At 31.7% G+C, this 20,353-nt stretch overlaps 1 protein-coding gene across 7 annotated transcripts; it reads right to left on the bottom strand.

The window, feature by feature from the left end:
• Positions 1-9,504, bottom strand: LOC123212246 (coatomer subunit beta'-2-like). 7 transcript variants are annotated; one of them, XM_044631332.1, is made up of 26 exons: positions 9,225-9,504; positions 8,654-8,674; positions 8,475-8,536; positions 8,318-8,372; positions 7,961-7,997; positions 7,531-7,856; positions 7,317-7,448; positions 7,077-7,225; positions 6,714-6,782; positions 6,235-6,385; positions 6,092-6,157; positions 5,187-5,375; positions 4,822-4,962; positions 4,667-4,741; positions 4,391-4,567; positions 4,196-4,287; positions 3,997-4,113; positions 3,544-3,658; positions 3,323-3,394; positions 2,961-3,157; positions 2,784-2,877; positions 2,199-2,305; positions 1,799-1,928; positions 1,533-1,620; positions 710-758; positions 1-298 (listed from the first exon to the last, which is right to left on the bottom strand). In XM_044631332.1, exons 1-25 carry the CDS (start codon positions 9,225-9,227, stop codon positions 739-741), a joined length of 2,685 nt encoding a protein of 894 aa, XP_044487267.1. In that variant the 5' UTR covers positions 9,228-9,504; the 3' UTR covers positions 1-298; positions 710-738. The 7 variants fall into 7 exon arrangements, 2 of the variants coding, with proteins under 2 accessions (XP_044487267.1, XP_044487266.1); XM_044631331.1 differs by having other exon boundaries at positions 692-758; XR_006501514.1 differs by having other exon boundaries at positions 1,429-1,620.
• Positions 9,505-20,353: the final 10,849 nt, after the last annotated feature.

Here is a 20,353-nt window from a genome sequence, read left to right on the forward strand (position 1 = left end):
TTTTTAGGGAACCACGGATATAAATATTAATAGTGAAAATCAGTTGAGTGGGTGACCGTCACTATTTTTTTTTTTTTTCTACATTCACAATGGCACTAGAAAAATTGAATGGGTGAAAAAGGCCTCAAAGAATATGCTAAAACGACAATTAGGGATGATATAAAATCGTAACTGATTCTAAAACTATATACTATGCGGCCATAACAAAATTCAAAGCACCATGGAGCCACACCACCGGATTTTGAGACAACCAGCTCTGCAATCACCTCTCTCCAGCATCCAGCAAGAAGCGTGGTAGCTGAAAATTCAGATACATAAGTAAACAAGCAAGGGAAAAAAAACATCATTCAGTAAAACAAGACTATCTAATTCAACATAATGTAATATCATTTGTGTCAAACGAAATGCTACTCATTTCAGATTCAACAGATATGGATAATCCCCAAAGGTATAAAAGAAAACCAAAAAAAACAATCAAAGCAGGGGGCATTTATTCAGTGCATAAACTATACACAGATAATTATAAACAAAAATGCAGTTTCAGAAATGTGATGTCATCTGGTGGATCAAACTTAAAACAACTTCACAAAGAGCTGTACCCATGTTTCAGCTCTTCAGTTATTTTTCCTACATTAACCCCATTTAAAATCTATGGTTAAATTTATCAAAATTTATGAGAAGAGTTAATCACCTTAAGTAAGGAACTTACATAGCTGGAACCGATTATTTTCAGAGATCCTAGAGACGTAGTGTAAGCACTGCACACAGAACAGGAAAAAAAAAGGGTTAATGACCAAAGATATTATAAACCAACCAAACTAAAGATGATAACAGAAATAGAAAAAGAAATGCTTGTTTCAAACTAAATCACATGGTGGAAACATGCTACAAAGTTTAGAAATTGACAGAAATCTATGCAAACATGCTACAAAATTAAGAGAGAGAGAGAAAGAGCAAGGAGTCCTTAACGACTAAAAAGTTTAGAAAATTCCATGAGTCATGACAAGATTGGAAAACATCAAGTTTCTCATAAGACATCAAGTTTCATTATCCGATGGCACAAGGTTAACTTGGTCTTGCAATTTATACCAAAGATGTTACCTTTTCCGTATGAAATAACTACTTGTAATTAAAAAAAAAAAGATATTAAAAAAAAGAAAGAAAAAATTATCGGTAGCAAGTGGAGAATATAGGATTACAAACTAAGTTCAGGGCACATTTAGCAGCATAAGCTTATCATAGTTTTAACACAGTCATAACAGTCACACAGAAACTAGTCACTTTGACAGAACCACCACAAATGAACTAATACTGATGAGTCCTATAGTCATTTCTAATAAAAGATCCAGTACTAATAGTGTCAAATATTATACATAAATTAGTAGTTCCACCAAAAACAATTTGTGAAATGGGAGTTAGAGATGGCACTTTGGAATCAATTAATCACCAGAGACAAAATTTGGATTTTCACACTGCCTCAACCAATTGCTCTTAGGCTAATGGGGTACCCCACTCTTCTTCAGCCTCGTTACCGTTAACAAGTACAGCACCATCTGTAGAATCAGCATCCACCACGACAGCCTCCTCCTGGCTTTCTTCTTCCCCATTCCGTTCAGTCTCCTGAAAAGAAATAACGTTAGTGAAATAAAGTCCTCTGATCAAAATTACAACTCTTGTTCACTGAAATTTAAGCCAGAAACCAATCAGATTTCACCTAAATTTAGAAATCAATATTTAAGAGGATAAGCGCCACCGATCCTGTGGCTTTTCAATAATAATAATTGCATGTAGAGTATACCTCATGATCGAAGTCTCCATTCTCATGAGTTTCCTCTTCTTCAATTTGCATGTTTCTGAAAGCCTCCACAAGGGTTATATGCGATTTATCAACATAGTTTACATAGTCCTCAGCAGGAGGATACACACCCCTAGAAAGCAATTGAAAGAGCAATTATGAGCTCATAAACTCTAAATCACCACATTATGATTTTAGGAGGTAAGGTGAAGAAGGTTGTAGACTTTTCTGGGCAAACAACTAAAAATTGTAAATGGAAATCATGGCCAACTAAATGATTTCAAAATAATTAATTTGACTTGAGTAACAAATACTGGTACAGTCTGTAAGTTTGTTAAGTGAAAATTATCAAACATAAAAACCAACCAGATGCACACAGAGAGACAAACCCCATGTTTGGTACCTTGTCTCAGCAACTTTAGATTCCATGGAAAGAGCGACTTGCCAATCCTCAAACAAGTTAGGATACTCTTCAGGATCAGCCAAAGATTCAGCAGCTTTTGGATTAACCTGTAGATGGCATAACATGAACTAAATTTCTCTCTGAAGCCAATATTTCATACAAAACCTTGTAAAAGATACAATCAAAAATTCCCAAGTGATAATAGTACTCGTGTAGAAAAATCTGACACTGATAGTGGATAAGTCATAACTATTAATTAAAAAGCAAGACGGTAGAGAATTAGGCAGATAACAAGAGATTACACAGAATGTTGTAGAAAATGGAAAAATAAAGACCATCCCAGAGGAAGCTCACCAAGAATACAGCTTAATACTCGTACCATGAACACAAGGATATGACATTCTTCTAGTTATTGCATTTATGTTCTTGGTACTTGATGAAATCCCCTATATTATCAATTTAGGTCTAACCTAGTTAGTATGTAACAATTATGTAACTTCATCCTAAATCTAATCATGATTAGGTAAACCACACTTAGCATGACAAAGCAGAAAAAAGTTCAGGAAATATGTAACAACAAGTAACCTTAAGTAGGTCTTTTCTCCAAATAGTGACAATCTCTGAAACCTTGCTTGGAAGGTATGATCGTGCCATCAAAGCAGCCTCAGGTATCCGATTGCTGCAAAACAACAATTCAGCCTTCCTAGAATAATAAAATTTTAAGCATGTCTTGTCATGTCCAAATATTCAAAAGAAAATTACCTTTCCACCAACAGCTGGAGGCAATCTTCCAATTTACCCAACATAAATAAACAAAGGAAAGCAACATTGTTCTTCCCTTGCTCTTTTGCAAGTGAAGCAAGTTTTGATATCCCTTCAGCATCTCCTATGGAAGAGTAGAGCAGCAATAGACCACTCAAGTCCATTGCATATTTCATGCATTCCTCAGCCATTTCTAACTGCACCGTCAGAACTCAGAATAAAAATTTCTGATTGAAATGTGAAGTTAATAAACAAACATAAAAATTTTTACAGCATACAAGACAAGCATCTGAATGAATAGCAACTCAGAGAAGAATAGACCAGTTCTGTCAAAAATATAGATCTACAAAATATTAAAACACCTTTCCAGTAGACATAGCTAATTTTCCCAATTGCTTCCATTGAGACTCACTCTGCACCTCTTTAGCAATATCCTGCAAGAAAAGGCAGAACGAATCATGCATTAGGACATGAAGGTGTTGATGGTGAAAATCACCATTTGAAAGGAAGTGATAAAGATCTAAATGCTAGAGTAAGCAAAATGCCTCAAATTACATTCCTCCAGCATAACATTCAGACTTACCTGTGCAATCTCTAATCTACCAAGCTGTATGGCAAGCTCAAATCTATAATCAGGATCAGTAGCCACCTCCAAAGCTTCCTCAGTCATTCCTCGTGACTCCAAGAACCGAGCCACACTAATAATGAAAAGGAATTATTTATGTGACAAAGAACTGTTCAGGAACTAAACTTCATATGTTCTAAGTGATGAGTAAAAACATGGTACAGAATCCTATATAAATTGTGTAGAAGACAACATTTACTTAATGGTAACAGAGAAAAGATACAACTACTTTGTTAAATATGCAACAATAAGAAAGGCAAAGGCCTATGCCATAAAAAAAAAAAAAAAAAAAAAAAGAAGCAGCTATTTCCCACTAGCAAGTGTTATAAACATATTCAAACCATTCTTTAAAATCAATAGAATATCTTTATTGTTTCCCTGTCATCTTACATTGTTGAAGATTATATCTACCTGTTGTGATGCACTTCTGGAATTGTAGGTAAAATTTCATTAGCTCTATCCAGATCTCCACGCATCACAAGAGTCTTGTACTCAATCAAGCTCAGAAGCAGTGTGTATCCCATAACACTGCATTAAAAAAAAGATAAAAAATGTAATAATGAAAAACGATATCATGGTACTTCTAGACTAACAAAACAAAAACTCTTACTTGAACTCCTTGTCTATCAGATACACACGGCTCTGACTAGCAAGATACCCCAACAAATACATAGGGCGGTCCAAGTGAAACATTGTGGTTACCTAAAACAATAAAATCAATTATCAAAGTTGCTCAATCATTTTCCTAAACACAGGTACCACTATCATATGAAGAATTACCAGAACAATTAACAGCTCAACATACCTCACCACCAACACAGTAGTTAAGTCTCCAGGCAGAGTTGTTGTAAATAAAACAATCCCCAACCCATATACCCGTCCTGACACGTTCATTGATTTCATGGAGACCCTCAAAGGCATTCTCAACACCTTGTTCATCAACTGATCTTCCACTATCTAAATGAGATGAAACTATATCCCGCTGCAACATAAATATAAAGTTTACAAAGAATAAAAATAATTAGCTCTCCCCCCAAAGATTTATGAATTAAGTAAAGGAACTGTATTGAAATTTCCTTACATTGTACTTCAGGATGTAGAATGACGAGTCACTGGCAATTGCCAATAAATCACCACTGTCAGCCCAATAGAGATTCTGAAATGTTTCAAAACAATAACATTGTAGAGGGAATCATACAAATGGAAGCAGTCTATTATGGAAATGTAAACACTTACTTTCACAGTAACATCAATCCGATGAATCAACCTGCACTCAGCCCAATCATAAAAGCAGATAAAATCATTTGAGCACATGGCCAACAATGTTCCTCCATAGATATGTTCAGCCGAGAAGGTTGGTCTGATACTCTTTTTTTCCTGAAATATGTAATGCATGCTAATGATTCATTTTAGCATTATAAGTTCTCACTCAAACAAATAAAGCCCAACATGCCACTTTCCCTTTACTCATACACCCTTTTGCTTTTCTCAACAATAAATACCAAAGATGTAAGCATTACAAACTCCCCAACAGAAGTTAAAATTATCAATTGCTTCCAGCATAAAAAACAATATGCATTTTCTGAAAAAGAGTAACAAACCTGAAAATTTTTACTGAAAATCTTAATCTTGGATGAGCTTTCTCTAACAGCATATTCCCCATCAGATGACCAAACGAACTCCAGTGCTGAACCGAAGGACCTATTTCTCCATGCCAAAGCTGTATATATAATGTACTCGCCATCCCCACAGACAACAACAAACCTCCCATTTGGATTGTGCTTTAAGCTCTGCAAAAGGAAACAGGATTGAGCAAGAGAGCTTATCAAGATAAATAAAACCTACCAGCAAATTTATAGCCCAAATTGGAAAATAAAGGATAATATGAGAAACAGTAGCACGAAATAGATTTTCACATCATATTCTTTGGGGAAACATATTATACATTTTTCCTTTCTACCTCTGACCATCTGTTAATAACTTCACATGGCTATAACTATTATCTTTTATTAGCACAATAGAGCAACAATCAATCATCTGGAATGATCTATAGGAAATTTACTTGGGTTATCATACACATAAAACCTACTTCAACAGGAACTTTGATAATGCCACTGACTACTAAATACTACTAATCACATAGAGAATTCAGATAAGAGGACAAATAAAGCTCAAAAAACAGAAAAATAGGCAATATGCTAAGTGGGTATAAAATAAGAATTACTAAAATCACCTTTATACATTTGGAATGGGCAATGCAAATTCATATCTTTCCAAGGCAACAGTATTTGCTAATAATCAACATAATACTGTTTCATCCACATAATTGACTAAAGCGCTCCCAAAAAATATATGTTCAGAACATGATGTCTAAATTTGATTCCTATGCATGTGCTTTTTACATCCTAATTACTCAAAACAAACGCATGGTAAGATCACAAAGCAGAGATATGACAGCAAATCATAACATGGAATATAAATGAGGGAAAAGGAAATGTTGACTCACCTGTGGATAAAGATCACAAGTTCCCAACTCCTTCACAGCCAAAGGCAATCTTTCTCCATCAGTTACCTAAGAAGCAAGTGAAGTACTATTAGCTGATGAAAAATTATGACATGCACAAAGGTAGCAGATGGTGTAACCCAAACCTCAAAATCAGCTCCCACACTCTTGATATTCACAGTTTGAATTTCATTATGCTTGGCCCATATGATCTTTCCACTATTATCCATACTAGCTACAGGTTCTTCACGGCCAATTTTTACCATAATAGTTCCTTCATCATAACCAATCACAATTCTGTCCAACAAAAATGAACAATAACAATGTTATGATCTGAAAAGAAGGTGATACTTTGCATTCACAGAAACTTTCAGAAGAAGACAGAAATCTAGCTCTCCACAAATTAATTCTAAGATGAATTTAATACTTGAACAAGAGAACTCCTCATGGAAAAGTAGTCAAAGATGAGAACAATGAGAGTGCCAGATGTTATTGAACCACTCGAATATATGTCGCAATGTCTAGGGGTAAATTTCTCCAAGAGGATCCAACATACAAGACTAACAACAGGATGATTAGAAAAGGAAAACAAGAAGATGAAGAAGAAAAATCATGAAGAACTCACCTGCGTGAACCTTTCATATATCCAACAGCCCAGACTCTTTCAAGACCATAATTCAATGTGTTCTCAAGCCTACAAGTCAATTAAGTCAGTTTAGAAAGGGTAAGCAGAACTCCCTTGGCTCAATCAGAAATAACTAACAATCAAAATTAGGATTGATTACAATACAAAAGAAACTAAAAGATCATACAGAATAGCGGGGAATTAAATAGGAACTCTAAACAGAAATGAGAAAGAGAAATCAAAGTTTGTATCTGAAATTTCACAGTTAAATCTCATCGAGAAACAAATTACTGAAAGTTAAAAGGGCAAGCAGTGTTCATCAGTTTAAAATCCTCGAAAATAAGGCACTAACTCAATGGTTACCTATATGTGGCTGCATGCCAAATGCGAACTGTCCCATCCTCAGAAGCTGTGATGATAATAGGAAGCTCAGGATGAAAACATACCGCAGAGACATTGTGAGTGTGACCTTCAAGTGTCTGGACACAACTTTTGGTTTGATAATCCCACACCTGCTTTCTTATAATATGTTAAATATTGATTCTTGATCAACAAAAATGAACAATCAATCTGATGAAACAAAATAAAAAATTAGAGTCAGACCTTAGCAGTATGATCATCTGAGCCAGTGATCAGGTAAGGTTTATCACCACCGGTAAAATAATCAACACAATTTACTCCTTTCTGATGGGCATCTAATGTAAAATTTGGATCAGGTGAACCAAGGTTCCAAATCTGGAAGTTACCATATACATAGCTCAGTGAGGCTATATCACATGAATCAAGAATTTATAATCAATGAAAATCACCCATATACCTTTATGGTGCGATCAAGAGATGCACTAGCAAAGGTGTTGGTATCTTTCGGATTAAATGTTACTTGCATAACATAGTGAGAATGTCCCTCAAATATCTGAGTACACATCCAACCCTTCTCCCAGTCCCATAGTTTTATGAGCATATCATCAGATGATGACAGCACATATGGAAGGGTAGGATGTACAGAAACACACCTAATGTAATCTGTATGCGCCTCAAATACTTTAATTTTGTCCATTGTATTGTAATTGTATACACGAATAAACATGTCATCAGCTCCAGCAACTACCCATTGCTTGCGTGCCACAAACTTTGCTGACCTAACTGCATTTGAATTATTGAGGGATCAGAGTATAGTAGCGACCTCACTGGGGAGAAAAAAGAAGAGGAAAAGGAAAATACTGATAGAGTACATATCTTGAGTATACCTGGCAACTCAGTGACCTCAAATGACTTGGCCATAGTCTGTATCAAAAGCAAAAAGACTTATATTATTTTGGAATACTACGAAGAAAACTCTTAATAGCTAAAAGAAACTTAGATTATCTCTAAATACTGGGAAAAAATTCTCTTAATATCTAAAGAAACTCAAAATCAAAGGTTTAATGTTAAGTCCAAGATTGGTTCACAAAGAGAGAGAGTTTTTTTTTTTTTGTTAAATTAAAAACAAATGAAAAACTGAAAAACTCATAAGAGGCCTAAATGTATCATATAACCAAGTGGGACATATCTACCTGAAAATGCTAACAGCACTCAAAATAACAAAATGATTAGCATTTTCATACCTGAGACTGGTAGTTCCAAATACAAACGGTTCCAGAATACAAACTTGCAAGAATCCTGAAATAACAATCGTATAAGTTATGTTAATCTGCATGCACTACCACATAACGCTAGATAGTCAAACAATGTAAACATGAAATGAAAGAAGATTATAGTTACCATGGTTCAGTTGGATGTAAATCTACAGACTTAACCCTCTCTGATCTTTGAGCAAGTTTTCTCTAATCCAATTATCATTTAAGCATAATTACTCCCACAATTTTGTAAAAAGTTGAAACGGGCTAATAAATAAATAAAAATAAAAAGGGGAGATCTAAACTGCAGAGGAAAGACAGTACCTTGATTTCAAGTCTGAGAGGCTGTTAACATACAACAAAACCAAACAAAATCAGTACCAAATTAACTAATTCATGCCACTAAACTTCTAATTCAATAGCTGCAATAAAATGGTCAAGCCTGAAAACCAATTGCCATATTCTAAACTGTCTCACTTCCAACCATTTTATTGGCAGCCAAACACGGGCACAAACAAACAGATCCAATTAAACACAGGATCTCAACTCAATTCGAAGCCCCAATTCCCCATTCAATTGCCAATTAACGGTTACAAAATCCACATCACAAAGCACCATCCAATACCAAAATTCATATAATTATTCCAAACCTAAGCGTTCATCCAATTGCTTAAAAACCTGAAACCAGCTACAATGTACACAAACTTCCTTTTCACTTTCTTCGACAAAATTAGATCCAATCAAACGCCAGATCTTAACACAATTTTGGCTGCCTACTAAAACAGCATTAAATCACTATAACAAACGACCGAAATTTATACAAATTAAAATGAAGTCGACGAAAGAAGTGATTAGATCTAACATTTACGATAATCAAAGAGATCGAACAGCTCACCATTTCCGAGGATTAGATTTACGAAGAGATTGACGTCGAATAGAGATCAAAGTTCCGTTTGTGCAGATATCAATTTAGATCCGGAGAGAGAGGGAGCTCGGTGTGTGTAAATATGAAGTGCGAGATGCAGCTTTGTAGTTCAGGCTGAAAAATTACGATACGAGAGAACCACTGCGTGGGCTAGAATTGTGTGCGGGGGGATGTACATGATAAAACGACACGGCTCTCAAGTGAACAAACACAAGCTAGTTACAAGAAAAAGGGCCACGACTACGATCACAATTTGTGAGAACGAAATTGTAGTGGACAAAGGAAAATGACTAAGCAAGATGGAAGATTTGAGCGTAATTACATAAAGGGCCCTCAAAATTGAACTAGATTTAATCCATACTGATTTAAACTTAGACTCATAACTTAAAAGCAACATGGCTCAAATTAAGTTCACAAATTGACATACACCGAATAAGAATTTAATTTATTTATGAAAATCAGCCAAATCTTTAAATAAAGTTTTGTCTATTCAAGTTTAATTAAAGTTATTTCAATTCAAATTATAAGCTAAGTTTAAATCAAATTCACTCTTAAATACAACAAGTTATATATGCATTTTTGTATTTTCAATATTATAAAAATTTAATAAAACTATACGTATATACTTTAAATATATAAATAAGTATATATTTAATATATATCATCAAATAATTGAGTAATTTTAAATTATTAAAACATAGATTTTCAGGTGTTATAGAAATTGAAGGAACTTAATATAATCTGACATACGTAGACAAGAAAGTCCTCTTTCATTATGGGTATATGCTGTGGCTCCTGAATGCATGTTACTTAAGCGAGATGATGTAGTTTAGTCGCTCATTGAAGGCTATTTCCAAATTATCTTTTGTTGCTAAGACTTCTATAATGTTTAACGTAAGAGTCAAATTAATTTTCTAACAAAGTTGTGACAAAATAACGAAGAAAGTGATCACAGTCTTAAGAGTTAAAATGAATAGGCTGTGCCAGTCCATGTCTAATGAGAAGTAATTGCAGAAAAAGGGCAGCACTAAAATCCATTTGTTAAACTGAAATTCATTAAAAGGTAGATGTACGTAGCATAGTACAATACAAGCGCAAAAGACTGCAAGTCATGATACATTATTCCCACATGCAACCTCAAGTGTTAAGAACTAGTTGAACTTGTTTCGTCACTTTACATTTTTACACTATTAATTTGCTTTCTGCTATGTTTATTGTTAGTGGATTAAAGAGTATTTCGATCTAATTTAACTCTAAGCCTAAAAATAACTAAATTAATCAAACTCTTGTCAGTCATTCAAATGAGATCTTTCATAAAGTATGGAGAAAACATCGGAGAAAAAGGGTTTGCCCTTAATGAGTACAAGACTACTAATGTGCCTGTATTTTCATAACAGTTTTAGTCTCCTGGGTCTGTTTTCAGCCCAAGTCCACCAATCGTGGGTTGAATTGTTTTCTTTAAGCAACTATTTTAAACGTTGATTAGGATTCACCTTAAATTTTTGATCAAACACTACATCTAATAATAGTTTTCTCTTTGCTGATTCAGAGTCATATTTGTACAGTATTTCTGTTTTTCAATTGTCATGTTTGGTTATTCAATAGAATAGTGTTATATTTATTCATTTTGAATAGATAAATTAGTATATATTTATATATATCATTATGTTATTAAATAATATTCTATCATTAATTAAAAATTATTCAATCACATAATAATATATATTATATGTATACTTATTTATATATTCAAAATAGATACGTATAATTTTATTGTATTTAATAATAACATATTTTCACTCCTCATCTCTCTCAATTTTCGAATTTTATTTTGAAATTATTAGATTTAAAAAATAAAAAACACACACATATCAACTTCTTTTATCCCATGCAACAAGTCAATTCTCAATAGCCAGTGCACAATATAGTTCTCTCCATCATTAAAAAACACGTCAACTTATTTTATCCCATGCAAATGCAATACACAGGTCAACGCGTAATAGCCAGTGCCCTCCATCATCGTGTCTCTTCAAATTCTACAAATTGTTTAAAGCACTAGTTGACTTCAACAACTTCAAAATCGGAAATAAAATGTTTAGACTATATTTAGCAATACAAATTAATATACAGTCGATCTCAGACTTCCGAAAATGCGGTCTATCGAAAGTATTGCCACTTTGCTGGTAAGAAATCTCAAAGTCATCCAACTAATCATTTGCCATGGAGATTTGAAAATTAGTAATTACATGATCCATAACCCTTGTATGTCTACTTCGTTTCGTATTCCTTAAGCAGTGGAGAAAGATGGTTTTATATAAGCAATAATATTTATATCATATTGTCCCATGCCTTCTACATTGAATTTCATAAAAAATTATCCACACATAACATAAGAATCTCTCCCACCAAATTTTTTTCTATATAGAAAGTGTAGCCGAAAAGGCTACAGGGGGATTGCTACAGCGAATAATTGTGATCCTGCTATGCAATTCACAGATTGAGAAGCATGAACAGTTTTTCTAAAATATCAGTAAAAGATCGGCTTAAATACAACAACTATCAAGCTTGCACAATTGAAACTTGAATTCTAATGACAGAAGTTATACATATCTAAATTAGACAAGAGTATCGCACTAGTTTTTCTAAGCCTCCAACTTAAAAAAAAAAAAAAAAGGTTCAAAATCCCCGTAAATATGAGAAATCCTTTCCACTTTGAGAGGTTAATGTTAATGTCAGTCTTTATGATATGTGGAAACATGATTGCCTGCAGGCAGCGTTTAGGGGAAGGCTAGCTACTGCTGGTCCTGTGCAAGTGAATTTTATTTTTGTTGAATTTGACAAATATTTCTTATTTTTGTTTTTTAGGTTGTTGGATATGCTCTTTCATCTTGTAAAATTAGAGAATAAAAATTTTTGTCTTCTTTTGAACTCTATTATAGTGAGAACTATAATAGACTTTCAACAAGAGATAATATTGTTTTGTTGACTTTCTTATTATGTTGACTTTTCTAGTCTTACTTATATTATAAGTTATTATTCTTGTTAGAAGGGATGAACATAGGTTGTTTTTGGGTTTTTTTTCCTTTAAACCCTTTCTTTCTGTTTGTTAATAGATACAATTACTTAAAAAAAAAAAAGAAATTAATAAACAAAAAATGAAAGTTGCAATAAAAATGAAGAATGAGAATAACCAACATACATTTGAGAGAGAGAGCAAATATTTAAGTTGCAAAATGTCGAAAAATTGGGTAGTTCATATGCTAATCTAAATACGTTTGATTATTTACATTTATAATGTCTAATTATGATACACTTACCTCATTTATAACAAAATTCACAAAAATACAAAGGTATATATTAGAAAAGTTATCACAAAATATTTTTTATGCCACATAACATTGTTATTATAAACTATAAAATTTGTGATCGCAAATTGTTCATGGGTTGTCAAAAATAATCACAGTAGGATTAGCTTTAAAAAAAAAAGGCACATCAATTTTTAGCTAATGCATATCATTATCTTTCTATCACTGGTTTTTTAGAGAGACAAATGAATTGTTCTGCTTTCTCTTTTGCCTAATAGTTAATTGCATTTAACATCAAGTCATGAAACACGGCTGAAGAATATTATCCTCACAATCATGATGATAATCTCCATTAACTTGAGTCATTGTAGTGTATTTGTTTAATTATTTAGCGATAGGAATTGCTGACAATTTGTGAAAAGAAATGCAATAAAAATATAAAAAGATCAAAAGGCAATTATCATAATCATGCTTCATTAACAACATGAGAGAAAAGTAAAAATATATATAATAAAAAACAAAAAGAAGAAAGGAATGAAAACTAAGCAACAGTTTTTTACTTTTTGTAAGTTTAATACGCCACTATGAAAAAATCATTAAGAAACCTCAAGTACATTGGATCTAGTAAAAGATATCAATAAAACTGTTTATATCTATAATGAATATTAATATTTATTTTAACGATGATATATTATTATATATCATTCGAGAAATCGCAACAATTAGGTTTAGAATTAGTGTTGGACAATCCATTCTCTCTCAGCATTGCCATCTCTTCTGTCTAACCTTTGCCATGATCACCGCCTCTCCTTCCCTCTTTCATATCATGACACTTTTCTCATTGTCACCACCTCTATCACAAAATTTGAATGATATTTTTTAAAATTTTATTGAGATTAAAATTCTTATCGTGAGAATGAGTTTAGGTGTTTAAAGAAATGTCACAGATGATTTTGGGTGTTTAAATAAATGGTATCGGAATAGGTTTATAGGGTAATTTTGGGTGTTTAAAGAAACATTGATTTTGTGGTTGGAATCACCGAAGAGATGGTGACTTATAAGTTGGAAGTGATGAAGGAGAGGAGACGTTGAAGGATCTTAGAGGATGAATTTTGGTTTGGTGGGGGTGCAGGGGAGGATGGTGATGAGGCGATAAAGATGAAGATGAGGATGCTAGCCAAGATTCAACAAAAGAGTTTATGATGTTATAGAAGTTGTAATCTTCCAATTATTGGTTGTGCAGGCAAAGGTAATATAGTAAAACACTAGCTTCCAAGGGATTAGATTGGATGATAAAAATATGTAACTTCAAAATGAAGAATTTAAATTCAAATCTTTTAATGATATATCAAGATAATATTTTTGATTGACTTAATTTAATAGTTGTTAAACCATTTATTAGACTCAAAATTTTATCTATTCAGTATGATTAGATTAGATCAATCTTAAAGAGATAATTCGATTCGAATAAGGTTTATATATATATATATATATAGAGAGAGAGAGAGAGAAGGCTCTGAATGGGTGTGCATGTAATCATCACGAACTCTTGCTTGGTAAATATTTACAGCCAACAGGATCATGCTCAAAACTTCCTCACTTCCGTAGAAATTGATTTATTCAAGAAATAGACAGGAAGCAGTGAAAAGATTTGAATATAAACTGGTTTCTAAGCAACCTCTTAATTTAGTGTCATCACCACTATCATACAGATGGAAAATTAATCTGCTCAAGAACTAGTCAGCTAGCAGTGAAATTTTGAATATGAACTGGTTTCTAAGCAACCTCTTAATTTAGTGCCTTCACCATTATATTATAGATGAGCTCATGGAGCAGAGTGAACACAGAGCCCACACCATTTAACGCATGGATGAGATAGATCCTCAAGATTGACTTGACTTCAATGGAAGACTGAAATTCATAAAGAAACACGGAAAATGAGTCAATCGAGACATCATTATATCTTTGAAACAACGTAGTTAAAATAAAAAAAATGAAGCAAAGAGATTAAATGGAACGGTATATTCCAAGGATAAACTTCTCCCACTCACCACTCTTCTCAATGCGCTTATATATGTATATATAAAATTCATTCGTTTCAATAGGGAAGTAGCTGATCCGTAGCCCTAATTTGCCAATTGCCACTAGATTGTCAACTCACTGCACACTTGTTTAATTTCACTCATTGAATATGGAAAACCCTAGGTGACCATAATTATGTAATTAACCTGCAGATGTTTCAGATTTCTGTGGGTATTCTCCAAAGGAAATGCACATAGTAATTGCAGAAGTTTTTCCCACGTTGTGTGGTTTCAAAATTGACATACTCATCATACATTCTTCATTAAAAAAAAAAAAAAAAACCCTAGTTTAGACATCATTTCTAAACGTGAATTATAATTAGAAGGTTTCAAATAATTCAAATAGGATTCAAACGTTCAACTCCACTTATATAGTGGAAATAATTAATTAAAGTAAAAAATATGTTAACATTTCCTACTATTACTCTATATATATAAGTAAAAGAAAACTGAGATATCTCATCTTAGGTATTTTAAAACATAATATGACTTATAATTTTAAAATAATACTCTATTCTAATTAATCCACTAGTTGTGTACCCATGAAAAACCCAGCTGCGCATATATACCTGATAATAATAATAATCAAATAAAAAAATCAACATCAAGAATATTCCCCTCGATCTCATTCAAATGGCCAGGGAAAAATGTTCTTTAGAGGGATATTGCGCTTCAAAACTGTAGAAATATGAGCTGCAACGCTAAGAACTATCTCATGTCTTTTCAAGTCAGTCATTGCATTCTAACCTGGGGGAGGATGTAGAGATATGAGCTGGTGGAAACTAACCAATTAGGCGACTATTAGTTGTCTATGTTCGAATACGCATTGTATCGAAATGATTATGAAACGCAGTGTTTTGTGTTAATCAGGGCTAAATATATAGAAGGTTTTCGAGGTTTTATAAAAGACCTAGTGGCATTTCGATCTCTCAATCGAATTCTCTTAATTAATTTCTCTTTTTACTGTTGATTCTCATCTTTAAACATGAATTTTCGTATAAATGTAGATTTTTTTTTTATTTTTTCATGTATTGTTTCAATTATTTGATAAATGTATAATAAATTATTCACGTGTTTTTGCAATATGTACTATAAATAATAAAACTATACATACTTATTTTGAATATATAAATAAATAAATATTTATGTATATTATCATATTTTATTAAATAATTTTAAATTAAAGATAAAATAATATTAAATCTGATACATATAAATATATATTTATTTATATACTCAAAATAAATATATATAATATTGCCCGTACTATATAAATCAAGTTTAATATGTTAAAGTTAGATAAGAAATCTTGTTCATTGTTAGGTTTTTCTTTCAATACTACCTACCTTTTCAAACACGACTCATTAATAGTGTTTGAATAGATTTACAAACAAACAAATTCTTGATGCCCCATAAAATTTGAAGGCACCTATCAACAAACTCACACAACTTTTTTTGACCATGTTCTAATGTCATTGTCCCTTCTTTTTTTTGTTTTTTCTTTATTGTATGCGGAAAAAAAGAGAAGTGGGCGGAACCAGAATATCAAAGCAATCTTTAATCAATTTACTGCATACCTCTAATAATTAAAGTCAATATTATTCTCTCTTGTTGCCTTCAGATATTATAAATGCATATCAAGTTGGCAAATCACGTAAATGCTTTGAACAGGCAACATCTTTTTCCTTGTGTCCAACGATTCTCTGTTTTAGCTTATCTAGATTATCAATGATTTATTTATTTGATAGATCGATTTGACATTCTTCTTTCTAAAAGAAAAAAAAAAAATCTTTTCCGGGAAAGAAATGTATGGTAGTTGTTAAATTTTTTATGGAATATTTTTTAGTTACATAAGATAAAAGCAAGCAATATTAACGGTGTAGTAGTGAACAGATTGTAAACGCCACCATCGTTGGTTAAATACGTATAGTTTTATTGAAAAATATATACTTTGAACTACAAAAAGCCTAAAATCAAATTAAAAATATTTGATAGCAGCTGATCAGAAAGCGTATACCGATCAAGTTGTTGTGTTTTATTCTCTTTTCTGCATGATCTTTTCAAAGATCAAGAGAAAATTTAATTAACAACTCCATTATATCTTTCTGTGTTTCAGATCAGATAAGATTAAAGAACAGATAAGAGCTTACTGTTTTCTTATCTACTAGAAGCCTCATTTGAATTTAGGGCAGCAAAGTGTGGCATGGGCAACACACAGAGTTTAAATAAAGAAAAAAAGAAAATCTTGAGAATATAAAATAAGATGGGAAGAAAACGATTGATCCAATATTTAAAAAATGCCTGCTTCCAATAATAAAATTAAATGAAAAAAATCCTGGAATCTAATCTTGCACACTGTAGATGTAACAACGTATATATACTCTAATTTATGAAGAAGACGTTCAGAAAGATATTCTTGCCATGGGAGTAATGCTGAAAATGTTTTAAAAAATTCCATGTCAATTTATATAGTATTATTTAATTTTCTTAATCATGCACACAGGTGTCTAATTCTTAGCATGGGAGAATTTTTTTCTATAATTTTCTAGTATTTGAATAGATCAATAATAATAATAATTGACCTTATGATAAATTTTAATTCTTTATATATAATTATCTCTTTTGATGTCCATGCAAAAATTCATTATTATTTTTCATGATGGATTTCATTTTTGTTGTAGTAGAAATCTGTGGGAAGCACTTTTCTGGTACAGAAAAATTGTATGGATTAAAAAAAAACTAGATGTGATTCGATCAAACCAAACGTATCCCAAACAATCAAAACAATAAAAGACAGAAGATGAAGGTGAGATTTATCACATTATTGCCAACCAAATGGCATCAACTGAATGGTAAATTACGAATATAATACATGATCACATGTGGGTACTCTCAAACATGTGACAACTTCCTTACAAAACCTAACATTTTAGATTAAATTTCCTTGGTTTAATAAGATAACTCCAAAGACAAACATGTCCCACACGTAATAATTTAGGATCAAAAGAATGAAAAAGAAAAAAAAAAAACATAAATCAGTCAACGACAGGTCTAAAATTGGACCCATTTGAGTCAAAAAAATCCTCCATATTAATCCTAGTAAGAAAGCACTTTCATTGTAGTACTTTTTTTACCTTAGTCATCAACATGTTGATTGTTTTATCGAGAAAAAAAATTAATAAATAACAATAAACCCAGTTCATGATCAATAATTATCAGTGCAATTAACTTAACAATATGCGAAGTGAAGTCATTTTCTTATGAGAATCCAGCAATAATTTATGGAGGGGAAATATTTAAACCGTCAAGTAAAGAATGTAACAAAATAATATTAACATAAAATTAAAGCTAGAACTTGAGAGAGAAGACAGTAGAAGCATTGTAATGGAATGTTCCAATATGATTCCTCTCTCCAGAAGATGGTTGAATTGCGAATAAAAATATTATTTTATTTCTTCATCTTTGCAGAATCGCTATGGATGGGCAGAAAGCTAAGAAGGCTAGCCGCATAGAATCGTTTTCTGATATTAATGGTGTATAAGTAGCCAAGATAGTCGCATCAAATAAATTGGGAAGCCCACGCCTCTATTGTATGGCCATTTTTATGTTTGCCAGAGAGAAGTTGAAATTTTTGGGACTTTTAAGATATTCCATTCTTTATATATATAACATGCAATAGCAATTGTTCTTGCCGAAAGTTGGTAGATCTTAATTATTTTTATGGAAACGGTTATTGTTGAAATGAAACTTTCTAAGTTGATTTTATTGACTTTAATCAACTACAATTTTTTGACATAATAAAGACCATTATATATGGATTCAGTTGAATCATTTCTTAAAAAAGCAAGAATCCTTTTCTTATTAATTTGTTAAAGTGCACAAAATATGTTTAAAGGGTTATAATTTACATGAAAAAAAGAAACTATATATTTATATTTTTTATACATGTAATAATATTATTCTATATTCTAATTCATTTATATCAAGTAAGACGTATATATTTTTTATACGTACCATAATATTATTCTATATTCTAATTTATTTATATCAAATTAGATATTGTTACGTGTCTTTTTCAAATATTTCAAAAAAAAAATAAAAATACCTATCTTTATATCTTATCTCCCCTTCCCTAATTATCTCCTCTTTTAGACTTTTTTTTTTAAGTGAAAAAAATATACTAACAAAAAGTAAACTGAAAAAGAAAAAAAAAAGTATAGAATCAATTTAAGCTCATTTTACCTGGAAGAGAGGGCAATAGACAACCCAAGGAAGTAAGCCAATACCACCTAAGCTCGTCCTCTTTCATATATTCTTCTCTCTCTAATAAAGATTTCTACCTTAATTTGTAATCATCAAGTTTGTAATAACATTAACTTAATAATGTCAATAATTTGAATGCTCATTGAATTATGCTCTCATATCTCCCAAATGCAAATTTTCTGCTCTTATATTTTTTAGAGGTTAAATCTTGTGGTGGGTTCTCTTCCTTTTGCAAAGATCTTCATCTCTATCAATGCAGCAATCAAGATATTGTTTTTAGTTTATTTTTTATGTACATTTATATTTTTTTTATTACTCTATTTGTATAATAGTTTTTATACGTGTATTTAAGATACAGCCTTTGAGTCTCCTAATTAATTATTAGGGTTTTATCAAAACGTATTGAAGAGTCAAACATATGAAGATCTTCCCCTTAAATACTAAAGATCTATAAGGGTATTGAAACTTTTACCTTTAAATGGGTTTGCTTGTACAAATATATCATATTTTTCAAACATTAAATATTTATATCACAAAGATATCATAATACTTAAATTGCTCTTATATTCAATTTTAGATCAAAATAGGGTTGATAAGATTGTCAATCCCGTTCTTCCATAGATACACAATTTAGAATTTGAGTTTTCAACTGATACCTTTTTATTATCACTCACGAAATTATAGATTTAACTAAAAAAATCCGACCATTAACAATCAACAATTCAGGATTTTAGTTCATTTTTTATGTCTTTGCATGGACAAAAGAAAAATACTCACAGGTATGATAAAAATGCAGAAGTTTTTATATAATTAACAATAGCAAGTTCAAAGTTCATGCATAAATAATAACCACCAACAATAGTTGGTCAAACGAAGGATGTTTTCAGAATTCTTCTCAATTTGTGGAAAAAATATTTAAGCATTTAATATGTGGTAATTTTGCATATGAAGTTGATTTTTTAGGCAAAATTTTTAATATCTCATATTTATATGTAGTAAGAAATATGGTTGCACCTATTTACAATATACTCTTAGATTGAATAATTATTATTACTTTGATAACGTAATAATTAATAAATGGATAAATTCTATACAAATTGCCATGGTACCAATAAACATAATTTGCTCAATAAATATCTAATAAATGAAGATGAACCATGTATATACAAAATTATACATAATTCAATAGCTTAGTCAAAGGTAATCATCTAATTAGGTACACCATAAAGAAAAAGTAATGGCTGCATCCCGATTCCTAAAAGATTAATTAGTCAATAATTAAGCTACCTTAAGTGCTCCCTAAGGTCCACCATAAGCACTTAATCAATTTTCTTAACAAATTAATTAACGAAACTAAAATTAAAATTTAAAAAAAAAAACGAAATGACTATTTTACCCTTGAATTCAGTAGCAACTGCTCAAAAACTGCCACCACCATGTCCCTCCTCAT

The sequence above is a fragment of the Mangifera indica genome, chromosome 3, assembly GCF_011075055.1.
Source record: "Mangifera indica cultivar Alphonso chromosome 3, CATAS_Mindica_2.1, whole genome shotgun sequence".
In the NCBI taxonomy this organism is placed as follows: Eukaryota; Viridiplantae; Streptophyta; class Magnoliopsida; order Sapindales; family Anacardiaceae; genus Mangifera; species Mangifera indica.